Source organism: Marmota marmota, unplaced genomic scaffold (genome assembly GCF_001458135.2).
Source record: "Marmota marmota marmota unplaced genomic scaffold, marMar, whole genome shotgun sequence".
NCBI classification, from domain to species: domain Eukaryota; kingdom Metazoa; phylum Chordata; class Mammalia; order Rodentia; family Sciuridae; genus Marmota; species Marmota marmota.
Genome location: NW_026000185.1, coordinates 14,942,639 through 14,955,447, shown reverse-complemented (window position 1 = coordinate 14,955,447; position 12,809 = coordinate 14,942,639). Strand labels below are relative to the sequence as shown.

Here is a 12,809-nt window from a genome sequence, read left to right as displayed (position 1 = left end):
AGGAACTGGCACAATTTATGATACTCTAGTGCATTTGCTGTGAGTAAAAATGTCCTCTAACTTTGACCCAGGATACTGATGTGTTCTGCCAGCACCTATAACACTACAACAAGCTATCTTGTTATGTTGGAAGTAGGGTAAAATCTCAGATCCTTCACAGTTCTTGACAATAGGCTGCTCGCCTTAATCTCCAGATCTCCAGACTACATACTTTCTTCCTTAGGGATTCAATTTGTACATGCATGAAACAGTGAGAGAGAGCACACAAGCAAAATGCATAAATATGTATTATGTTGTAGGCAGCAGTCTAAGAAAAAGGGTCACTGGAATGGAATCTCATGTCAGGTTTATTGACTGAGTACTTTCCTTTTTATCAATATTAGCAAAGGTCAAGAAGATTTGTTCCAGTGTTATCTGACTGATGGAATAGTCTTCTAAATTGAATAGCACTTTGGCTTTCTCCAAAATACTAAACACCTTTAATAGAAAAAAAATGATGGAGTTACCATTGCAATATTCTCAGATAAACCATTTCCCCACACTACATTTCCCAGTTCTTGCCAGGTTTATGCTTAGGGACACAAACATACCAAAAGGGGGAGTCAGAAAGTAGAAGGAAAAGCTGGTTGAAAAATAGAGGAAAGGAGACAATTCTCCATTCCCATTCTCTTGATGGATATGGAGTAACAATAGAATTTAGGATCAGAATCTCAATAAATTAAAAACATAGCACCCTTTGAAAATTAACTTAAAAGTTTCTGCTCTTCTGCTGATGTTAGATTCCCTTTTGACATGCTTATAACTCAATGCTTTCTATTAGTCCTCTATTAACACACAATGTTAGAAGGGTATAATTTCTACAATCACCTTTCCCCAGCAAATTTCCTTGCTTGGAATGAAGTAACCAATAATCCCTTGATACTCCTGGTTTTGAACGTTACCTAAGAAGGGAAAGATTTTGACAGGTGAGTTTTGAAAAGAAACCCAGTATTTGGCAGAATTTTGAAAAATTCCTTAAGTAATTTCCACCCCAACACTCAAGGATACAGATTATGCAGTTAATACAAAAATACATAATTCAAAGCCTATTAGTCTTATATATGAACATGTGAACTATTTCAATAGATTTACTTCCTTATGAAATATATTTTTATTGCCTATAGTTTATTAAAATTGCAAAAGTCAGGAAAATAAATTTTAGGTATAAACTATTAATAGTTCATATAGTCATTTTGCAAAATCTGAGACTAATGTTCTATAGGACTTTGTTTTAAAAACGTAATCTTGAAACTATGCTTGTAAAATTTAGATGTTGTTTCTTCTACTAGTTGTGTCTGTGTGTAGGAGAGGTATACTATCTCTAGTATTTCCATAAGTAGGCAAAGTTCATTTTAAAGGAAAGATAAAATTTATATATATAAACACAGATCTATAGGCATTGGTTGCAGAAATTATATATTACAGCTTTAGAAATCATGGTAGCAATATTGTAGCCACTCCCTATTAACAGATGTATTACATTTATTATCATGTACTTGGAGATTATTGCAAAGGATATTGAGATTAAAATATTTTAAAGAAATAATCTCTATGTCATTTACAATAGTAATTATTTTGTAACAAATACACACATAGTCTCCATGAGTAATTTAAAAATTTAAGCCTTTTTATTGTGAAATAAATCAAATGTGCACATAACTTAGTGATTCACAAAAAAAATCAAATGTAACTGACACCCAACATTCTAGATGTCAACTATGTGTTTATATCAGAAAGTGTATTACTTAAAGACAATGGTTCTCCTGGTTTTTATGGTAAGCGTCTCTTTGATATTCTTTATAGTATTATTGCTGAAGTATGAAACACTAAATACTATAGTTTGATTTTTGACGTCTCTGTTCTTTACATGAATGGAATTGTACAGCATGTATTTTTTTATCTGGTTCTTCTCACTCATCTATATTGTCCTCTATAGCTAAACTTCATTTTCATTACTTCATATTTCAGTATATAACAGCACCACTACTGTTGATGGATGGACATGTGGTATGGTATCCAGCCTCTGTAATGGCTTCAAATAATCCTTGCATCTCAATAGTCATACCCTGTCTAGTTTTCTTCTACAGTGCATAGGACTAACCTGTGTAGACAACAGGTTATCACAGAAATAACAGATGTGGTATCTTAGACTAGTTCATAAAAGACATTGTACTTTCCATCATGCTTTCTTTAGGATCATTTGATGTATGGGAATCTAGCTACCATATATGAGCACACTCAAGAAGTCCTATAGAGAGGTGCACATGATAAGATACAGTCTGTATTAGTCAGCTTTTCCTTGTTGTGACCAAAATACCAGAAAAGAACAACTTAAAGGAGGAATGGCAAAGGAAAGCTGCTTAGTTTAGATAGCCAGGAAGGGGGAGAGGAAATGGAGGGTAGGAGAGGAAATGGAGGAGGGGGGAGAGAGGGGGGGGGAGAGAGAGAGATATGTGTGTGTTAGGGACAAGATAGAATCCCTGAGAGCATGAGAGAGAGAGAGATAGTTAGTTTGTGTGTGTGTGTGTATATATATGATGGAATATTTGTCAGTAATAACAAAGAATGAAACTATGGCATTTGCTGATAAATGGATGGAACTGGAGAATATCATGCTAAGAGAAATAGGCCAATCCCCAAAATGCAAAGGCCAAATTTTCTCATTTGTGGGTGCTAACCCACAACAAGGGAGGTAGGGGAGAAGAAATCTATTTAGATTTGATGATGAAATAAAAACCTTCCATGATTAATGAATTTAAAAGAACTTACAGCTAGAAAACCTGCACTACAGAACATCCTCAGCAAAATATTCCATGAAGAGGAAATGAAAAATAACAATGAAAATCAGCAGAGGGTGGTATTACACTAAAGGAAAATCTAATCAGAGGAGAAACTAAGAAATGTTAAATACCCAAATAAACAAAAAATGGCTGGGAATACAAATCATGTCTCAATAATAACCCTGAATGTTAATGGCCTAAACTCACAAATCAAACATAGGCTAGCATATTGGATCAAAAAAAAAAAAAAAAAAGACCCAACAATATGCTGCCTCCAAGAGACTCATCTCATAGGAAAAGACATCCACAGACTGAAGGTGAAGGGTTGGGAAAAATCATACCACTCACATGGACTGTGGAAACAAGCATGGGTTTCCATCCTCACATCAAATAAAGTAGATTACAAGCTAAAGTTGATCAAAAGGCATAAAGAAGAACATTTCATACTGCTCAAGGGAACCATACACTAACAAGACATAACAATTATAAATATATATGCCCCAAACAATGGAGCGTCTATTTCATCAAACAAATTCTTCTCAAGTTCAAGAGTCAAACTGACCACAACACAATAATTTTGGATGACACACCTCCTTCACCATTGGATAGATATTCCAAACAAAAGCCCCCCAAAAAACCTATAGAACTCAATAATACAATCAGTAACTTAGACTTAACTGACAAATATAGAATATTTCAACCTTCATTGAGTGAATACACTTTCTTCTCAGCCACATGGATCCTTCTCTAAAATAGACCATATATTATGCCGCAAGCAACTCTTAGCAAATACAAAAAAGTAGAGATACTCCCCTGAATTTTATTAGATCATAATGGAATAAAATTAGAAATCAATGATAAAATAAAAAATAAAAACTACTCCAACACCTGGAGACTAAATAATATGCTACTGAATGAACAACGGGTAGCAAAAGTCATCAAGGAGTAGATTAAAAAATTCTTAGAAGTAAATGAGAACATTGATATAACATATAAAAATCTCTAGGACACTATGAAGGCAGTACTAAGAGGAAAGTTCATTGGATGGAGTTCATTCCTTAAAAGAAGAAAAAGTCAACAAATAAATGACCTAACAGTACATCTCAAAGCCCTAGAAAAAGAAGAACAAATCAACACCAAAGCAGTTGAAGATATGAAATAATTAAAAACAGAGCTGAAATCAATGAGATTGAAACAAAAGAAACAATTGAAAAAATTGACAGAACAAAAAGTTGGTTCTTTGAAAAACTAAATAAAATGAATAAACCCTTAACCATGATAACAAAGAGAAGGAGAGATAAAACTCAAATTACTAACATCTGAGATGAAAAAGGAAATGTCACAACAGATACTACAGAAATACAGAAGATAACTAGAAATTTTTTCATTTTGAAAACTTGTACTCCAATAAGATAGAAAATATCAAAAGCATGGGCAAATTTCTAGAGTCATATGATTCACCCAAACTGAATCAGGATGATATACACAAGTTAAACAGATCAATTTCAAATGATGAAATAGAAGACACCATAAGAAGCCTACCAACCAAGAAAAGCCCAGGACCAGATGGATACATAGCCAAGTTCTACAAGACCTTCAAATAAGTACTAATACCAATACTCCTCAAATTATTTCATGAAATAGAAAAAGAGGGAGCACTTCCAAATTCATTTTATGAGGCCAATATCACCCTGACTCCAAAACCAGACAATGACACATCAAAGAAAGAAAACTTCAGATCCAATATCTCTAACTAACATAGATACAAAAATTATCAATAAAATTCTGGCAAATCAAATAGAAAAACACATCAAAAACATAGTATACCATGATCCAGTGGGGTTCATCTCAGTGATGCAAGTTTGGTTCAACATAGGGAAATCAATAAATGTAATTCATCACATCATAGACTTAAAAAATCATATGATCATCTCAAAATATGCATAAAAAGTATTTGACAAAATACAGCACCCATTCATGTTCAAAACACTAGAAAAACTAGGAATGACAGGAACATATCTCAACATCCTAAAACCTATCTGTGCTAAGCCCCAGGCCAACATCATTTTAAATGGAGAAAAAATGAAATCATTCCCTCTAAAAACTAACCCTAACACAAATAATTACAGTTATCTTTTATTAAACAAAGGCACCAGAAACATACATAGAAGAAAAGATAGCCTCTTCAACAAATGGTTCTGGGAAAACTGGAAATCCATATGCAACAAAATCAAATTAAATCCCTATTGAGAGCAATATGCACAAAGCTCAACTCAAAGTGAATCAAGAACTTAAAAATTAAACCAGAGACCCTATGTCTAACAGAATAAATATAAATATAAATCTTTCTTCCTTCTAAGTTGTTTATTTCAGGTATTTTGTCACAGTGATGAAAAGCTCCTAACACAGAGGGAAACCTGAATGAATAATCATGGATACATAATACAGACCTATCTTTAGATGATTTAACTCTAATACATATGAACAGTTTCAGCTTTATTGATTGATTCCATCAAAAATTGGGGTACAAGTCCCTAATGTTTTGTGAAAACTTCTTACTACAATCAGGGATAAGAAAAAATCATTCAAAAGAAGCTTAATGTAAATGCTCAATAAACATCAATAACACAGTGACAACAATAATTATTGAGGACATGTAACAGAAAAACAAATAAAGACAACACAATCATCATGGATTAGAACTACATAGATTACCTGGGAAAGTTTTCTCAACAAATTTTTTAAACTCTTTAACTTTATCTTCATCCTTAGAAATATTAATTTTTGCTGTTAGAGTGTGTATATTTCCAAACTTATTTCTGACGTGCCGAGGGCTGCCTAGGCATATGAACATCCCCTTTACCATTATGGCCAGTCTAGAACAGAGGGCCTCACATTCTTCCATGCTAGGACGACAAAGATATATGGATGAAGAAATCCCTTGCAGGGGACAAATTCTATATTTCAAACAGACTCAGGCTTGGAAGGCTTGGAATTCTGCAGAAGCTTTGGTTCTGCAGATGATCACCCCCCTAAGGTCATATTTGGAAGAGGATAACTTAAAAAACAAAGTAGTTGATGGATAAATCCACAATAGGAACAGCTTCCTAACTTCTGTTTTCCTTTACTTCTTCTTTCCAGGACTCTACTGAGTCTTCTTGGCTGAACTCTTGAGCACACTCAGCCACTAACCAGCAGTCCCTCCCCTATAGTTCATATGCTTAGATAAGTCCACTAACTCACCAGTCCTGGCTCAAACTAATTCCATCTTATGCACAATGCAACCTTTTCTAAGTTCCAACCAAGACTCCAAATGGTTCATACCTGTGAGAAGTTATGATGATAGCTTTACCAGTTTTACAGATCCATGTAACTGTGTCCCAGAGCAGGTGTCGTGTTACTGGGTCCATGCCAGTGGATGGCTCATCCAGTAAGACAACTGAGGACTTTCCCATTAGGGCAATAGCAGTGCTCAGCCTACGTTTGTTTCCTCCACTTCATGGTCAAAGAAGGTGATGGACATATGGAAGAGAAGGAAAAATATAAGGGCATTCATGTCAGTAACTCATAGGACAGATTATACATCTAGAACACAGATTTAATAAGACTAACAAAGCATCAGGCTCAAGTCCAAGTGTATGTTTGTGTGTATATATATGTGTGTATTTTTTTTGAAAAATATGTTCAGTTATTGTCCACCGTATCAACAGTAAGTTTGCAAAAGGGTTCACAATTTAAAAAAAAAATTTTTAATAAGAAAAATGCTCCAGGACCTTGGCTAGTTTATTTTATTAGTGCAGTTTAAAATTCAGATAGTACAATATTCATCATTTGATTTGTGGCACAACTGGCTTTTTAAATTGGGAATCAAAATTGTAAATGAACCTCATTTACGTAAGAAATATAAATCCATACAAAAAAGTTGAATATTCTTATGTGTGTATCTTTTAAATTTTTAGTTGTAATGGACACAATACCTTTATTTATTTATATGCTGGGGATCGAACTCAGTGCCTCATGGATGCTAGGTAAGCACTCTGCCACCGAGTCACAACTCCAGCCCCTGTGTGTATTTTTTTAAAAAAGTAATTTTAGTTGTAGATGGACATGAGATCTTTATTTTATTTATTTTTATGTGGGCTGAGAATTGAACCCCGTGCCTCACATGTGCTAGGCAAGCATCCTACCACTGAGCCACAAAACCAGCCCCTTCATGCAATTTGAAATTACATTTGTTGTAATTTGTCTCAGCATCATTATTGGTAAGATATTTTTATTTTGGGGAGACAAAAAACCATAGACAGATAGGAATAAATGTGCTCTTTTTTTTTGAAGGCAAAGGTTACAGTTCATGTCCACAAAGGGTTAACCTCACGTAAGTGGGATCTGCTGTATTCCTGATATCGAAGCCCTAACAAGACATTAGGTTATTTCACAGTCAATGCCCTTTTGTGTCAGAGGGGTGTAAGTTGAGTTTTCAGACATTCCTTCTAAAATGTAGAAGCAGAGGATAGGTAGCTTATTAAGTGTAATAGCATAAAGTCTCACCTGTATGTGTAGACAACGTTGTCAGCAAGTGGTTCCAGGTGCACTGAACATAAAAAGGCTTCTACATACTTGTAAATTACTGACTCTGGGACCCCCCAAAGCCTGGCATACATGATCAGCAATTCCCGACCTGTCATGTGGTTCAGCACAGAATCAGACTGAGGACCATAGCCAATTCTTGACCTAATCTGAATCAAGCAATGGATCCATGTCAACTATTCCATGAACATACAATTCATGTGACTAAAATACACTACTCACAATACTAAAAGGGTTTGATACCCTAGAACTCCCATAAGGATGACTACTATGTGCCCAAGGTAAATTTTCATTTGTTAGATGAAGTTGCCTATTTGAATAGGAAATAGCTATTCTTATACATTAAAGTAATATATAAGATTTCACTTCCAGTAATATCTAAGTAACTTCTTTCAGACCAAGTAATTATAAATCATGCTTGGTTTGGATATGAGGTATCCACCCAAAAAAGTCATGTGTTAATGCAGGAAGTAAATGATTAGATTAGATTATTAGAGCTGTAACCTAATCAGTAGATCAATCCATTTGATGGATTAATAATTTGAATGACTTACTACTGGGTGGTAACTATAGGTACCTGGGACATGGTTGGAGGAAGTGAGTGACTGGGGGATTATATATATATTTTGTCCCTGGATCCTTGTGCTTTCTCTCTGCTTACTGTCATGAGCTGAGCAGCTTTCTTTCACCATGACATTCTGCCTCACCTCAGGTCCAGAACAATGGAGTTGGCCAACAAAAGAATGAAACCTCTGAAGCCATGAGCCCAAGTAAACTTTTCCTCTTCTAACCTGTTCTTGTCCAGTATTTTGGTTACAGCAATGAAAAGCTCATTAATACAGTACGTATGCGAATAAATATTATATTTAAAGTATACAGTTATATGTATTTATATTTAGCCAAGTTAATGCTAAGAGAATTGGGCTGAGCTATTAGCTTATGACTAACATGGAATAGATAAAGTTTATAATTTAGCCACACTAAATGCTTGTTGAATACTTAAAACTCTTTGAAGAACTGTAGCAAAATGAAAAAATACATTATTCACAAGGTCCTGTGAATTCACAAGGTCAACATTAACTCACAAATTAAATGAGCAAACATCATCCATGCTTCAGAGAAAACAGAATAACGAGGACTGATCCCAAACTATGCAAGTTACTAGAATAAGCAGAAATGACTTTTGAAGAAACTCTTATAACTATGTTCAATGAAGTAAAGGAAATGAGTAAAATGCTTGTAATAGGAAAAAATAGGCCAACAATGCACAAATAGAACTTATCATAAAGAATGATATGGAATGAATGGGGGTATAGTTCAGTAGAATGCTTAGCATGTGTGAAGCCCTGGGTTTGATTCCCAGCCAAACACACACATACACCCCCTCCCCCAGTAAAAAACCAAATGGAAATTTCTAATGGAAAACTGCAATATGGAATGAAAACACTGGATAGGATTAATATCAGAGTAGAGGTGAGAGAATAACCCTGTAAACTTGATAGGATTTCACCACGAAAAGAAATGATTAATGGGAAATAGTCACAAAGTAATATTGACTCTATTCCAAGCAAATAATATTTAAATCCTTAATGGAACTGATAAATTTCTAGTTACATAGAAATCAATAAATTCAATCTCAGGGACAAAAAGTAGAAAACTAAGCCAGGCACAGTTGCACATGCCTTTAATCCTAGAGACTCTGGAGGCTGAGGCAGGAGGATTTCAAGTTCAAAACCAGTGTCGGCAACTTAGTGAGGCCATAAGCAGCTTAGCAAAACCCTGTCTCAAAAATAAATAAATAAATAAAAGGGCTGGGGATCTGGATCAGTGGTTAAGCATCTCAGTACAAACAAACAAACAACAGCAAATAACATTAAAATACTCCCAATTTCCATAGAAGAAACAACATTGTGGATACACTCAAAATAATATAAAATTGAACAAAAGCAAAGCACCAGTTCCAGATAATTTTATAAGGGGTATAAAAATTTTTAAAGAGAAAAGGATGATGACATTTGAATGTTGGTATCATGAAAAAATTAAGGAAAGCTTTCCCAGAAAAATAAGAAAACAGAAAAAAAATCCAAACCTAAAAGCAAGGAGTTCTGAAGAATGATAGAAATTCTTTAAGATTGGCGGTGGTGGGGGAGACTACACAGAAATACAGCAGATTCCTGAAAATAGTATATATCCATGAGCAAATGGGAGCTTATTCCAGGGTATAACAATGGATTAATATTAGAAAATTTACACAAATTTTCCTCCTATTAGTAGATATAAGGAGAAAAATCATATCTCTTCCATAGGTGATAAAAGAGCTTTTGACAAAATTTAATAACCATTTTTCTTTCAAACAGTCAAAAATGAAAATAAATAGCTAATTTCTTTTTTTATTACTTTAAAAGCATTTTTTAGTTGTAGATGGACACAATATCTTTATTTATTTTTATGTGGTGCAAGGCAAACGCTCTGCCACCAAGCTACAACCCCAGCCCTAAATGGCTAATTTCTTAACATGAAATATATTTAGGACACATAAACTGTACTAGGCTGAATATATAGACTATAAACAACAATTATAGCAATTTCTAAACTGTGTAGAACAAGATATGAACATGGCCACTCTATGACTGTGTCTGAAATGAGACAGGAAAAAGGATATTCTGCAATTGCAAAAATAGCCAAACAACTCTTTCCAGACTAACATGAGTGACTGCTGCTTTTATTTTTCCAGTGACATCTCTTTATGATCCAGTGATAAGAAAAGAGAAACTATGCTCAAATGCCATTTTTATAAACCTGTCAGACTAGGAAAATTTCAACAGACAGGTCACATAGGGAAACAGGCAACTCAAACATTGCTGGCATAGTGCACATTTATATAATCATATATGGAAAGCAAGTTGGCAAGAAGATTACACATAGCATACTACCTTATGTGTAACAAAATGGAAAATTTATACAGTTGACTGTATATGCATAAATATTGTAGAATAATAAAATGGTTACTTTTTCATGTGGGCTTAGGAAGAAATGAGTCCAACAAAGGTTGGAAGGAGACTGATAACTTTTTTACTTTTATACCTTTTTACATTCTTTTGATTTGTGCCCCCTAGTGTTTTAAAATTCTTTTTACTGTACTTTTCTACTTATGTAAATATGTTCTAGTTGCTAAAAGTTACAATTTGTTTTCCTCCAAATCTGGTGCATGCTCATTATTTCCCCATCCTCATTTGTCTATTTGTCATTCCACTGATTCAGTGATGTCCAGATGACACTTTTTAGGTCTTTATGTGTAGGATCTTAAGTTCATTACTTTCTTAAAATTTTCTTGCCTTACCTGGCTTCAATGATAAAAACCATCCAGATTTTCCTCCTAACTCCCTCTTCTTCCTGAATTTTCTCCAATTGTCCTTCCTCTCCATATATCTTAGAATTGTTGACAATTCTCAGGATTAAGTCCGTATCTTTCTTCTATTATACACACTCCTGATATATTATCTCATCTACTTTCAATTTAAATCTCATAAAAACTTTGATGAATTCCAAATTCATATCAATTTACTATCACATGTTCCAACTGTCTGTTCTACAGTCTCCCATATGGATGTGGCATAGGCACATTAAAGTCAATATATTCTCCAAACACACTCATCTTCTGTGTTTGCTAATTTGGTGAATGGACTTTCATGTATTCGATAGCTCAAGATAGAAACCTTTTTTTTTTTAATAACCCAGATGATCCTGTCAATTCTACTCTCATGCTATCTTTCACAACATATTTTTCTAATTGCTGTTTTGTTTCAGATCCTAATGTCAGCAGATTAAATGCCATTACTGATCTTCTTGTTTCCAATCGACCTAATTATGGATATTTAAATTTTGCTCCAGCCAGAACTCTTGCCTTTCCTCAAACTCAATGTTATCATGCCTATCACTGTCTTTAGACAGTGTTACTGTTCACTGTTACTTTTGAGAAAAGAGAATTTATAGACCAGTGCTCTCAGTTTCCATTCCATGTCCCCCACCTACTTTCCTGGTTCCCTCCACTTTCCAGCCATTAAGTGAGTGATGAAGAAGAGAAATACCTTTCTGATATTTTCAGTGACACTATTGCCATCGATTAAAACAACTCCAGAGGTGATGGTCTCCTCTCCAGTTATCATTTTGAATATAGTGGTTTTCCCAGCTCCATTCAATCCAAGCAATCCAAAGCACTCTGACTTTTTGACTACAAGGGAGATATTTCTTATAGCTCGTACAACTGGACACTTATAATAAATCTGAGAAAATTAAAAAAAAATGTACTGAGGCATTCATTATGGGTCAACCAAAACCATAACTCAGATCTATGGATTGCTACCTGTAGACATTTTTGTTTCATAAGAACTCTTCTTCTTTCAGTCCTCTATGTTACCAAACTATACATAGATCCCAAAGAACTATAATTAATTAGTATTACCACCAGTAAATTCTTGGCAGGGAAAATGTGTAAACCTCAGGGCAATGCTGACCATTGATGACATTACCTTGGTAACTTTGTTAAGCAGCACTGGGTTAGTCTGAAAGGTGCAAAGCAGTTCCAGGACTTTGTTTTTTTCTTTTATTACAGCTTCATCCTCTTGTTCCTTGGTTCCTTGGTTAGGTACTACAGCCTGTATTTTTAAGACAAGGATTATATTTATGGATACTCCTTAGATAACTGGTTTAAATTTAGCAGCTTTAAGAAAACTAATCTGAGATGTCAGAAAAGGTTTGAATAATTTCTAAGGGCCTTCCTATCACAAATATATCCTTTATTTGCTTCATTTTGGAAACGGTCATGCAGGATTTTGTATAGCTATGAATAAGCCATATATTCTTGCCAATAATATGAATACTTCATGGAAAAAAGAAGCCACAGTATTATTGTCTGGTGTGATTTGTTGCAATTAAATATACATTCAAGATCCCAAAAGGGGAGAGATTGACCTTTATTTTGAGGAATTGCTTCTTTTTTTAAAAATTTGTTATATATGACAGCAGAATGCATTACAATTCATATTACACATCTGACTAATTCATATAAAAATCAGCCAGAAGCTTTGCAAAAGACATGTAGGAATGAAACAATATTCTCTATTCTATGAAGAGTCATTTTTACTGTTTGGGCAAAATTTTGTGGTTTGAATTGCAAATTTTTGTGTAAAGTGTTCTTTTCCAATCAGATGTGTCTCCTGGAGGCAGCATATTGTTGGATTTGTTTTTTTAATCCATGTTACCAGCCTATGTCGCTTTATTGGAGAGTTTAGGCCATTAACGTTTAGAGTTACTATTGATAGATGGTTTGTACTTCCAGCCATGTTTGATTATTTATCTTTTTTTTTTAATTTAGTTTGTTTCTCCATGGTTAGCTTTCCCCCC

The 12,809-nt window shown here is 34.3% G+C and overlaps 1 protein-coding gene across 1 annotated transcript in view; it reads right to left on the bottom strand.

The window, feature by feature from the left end:
* Positions 1 to 336: 336 nt before the first annotated feature.
* LOC107146541 (phospholipid-transporting ATPase ABCA3-like) overlaps positions 337 to 12,809 on the bottom strand; it is a 139,150-nt gene continuing 126,677 nt past the window's right edge. The window contains exons 23-29 of the mRNA XM_015490639.2: positions 11,936 to 12,061; positions 11,495 to 11,689; positions 7,368 to 7,555; positions 6,144 to 6,314; positions 5,535 to 5,725; positions 868 to 941; positions 337 to 477 (exon numbers count right to left, since the gene is read on the bottom strand). Coding sequence (XP_015346125.1) covers positions 337 to 477; positions 868 to 941; positions 5,535 to 5,725; positions 6,144 to 6,314; positions 7,368 to 7,555; positions 11,495 to 11,689; positions 11,936 to 12,061 — 1,086 coding nt within the window. The remainder of the gene's footprint in view (positions 478 to 867; positions 942 to 5,534; positions 5,726 to 6,143; positions 6,315 to 7,367; positions 7,556 to 11,494; positions 11,690 to 11,935; positions 12,062 to 12,809) is intronic.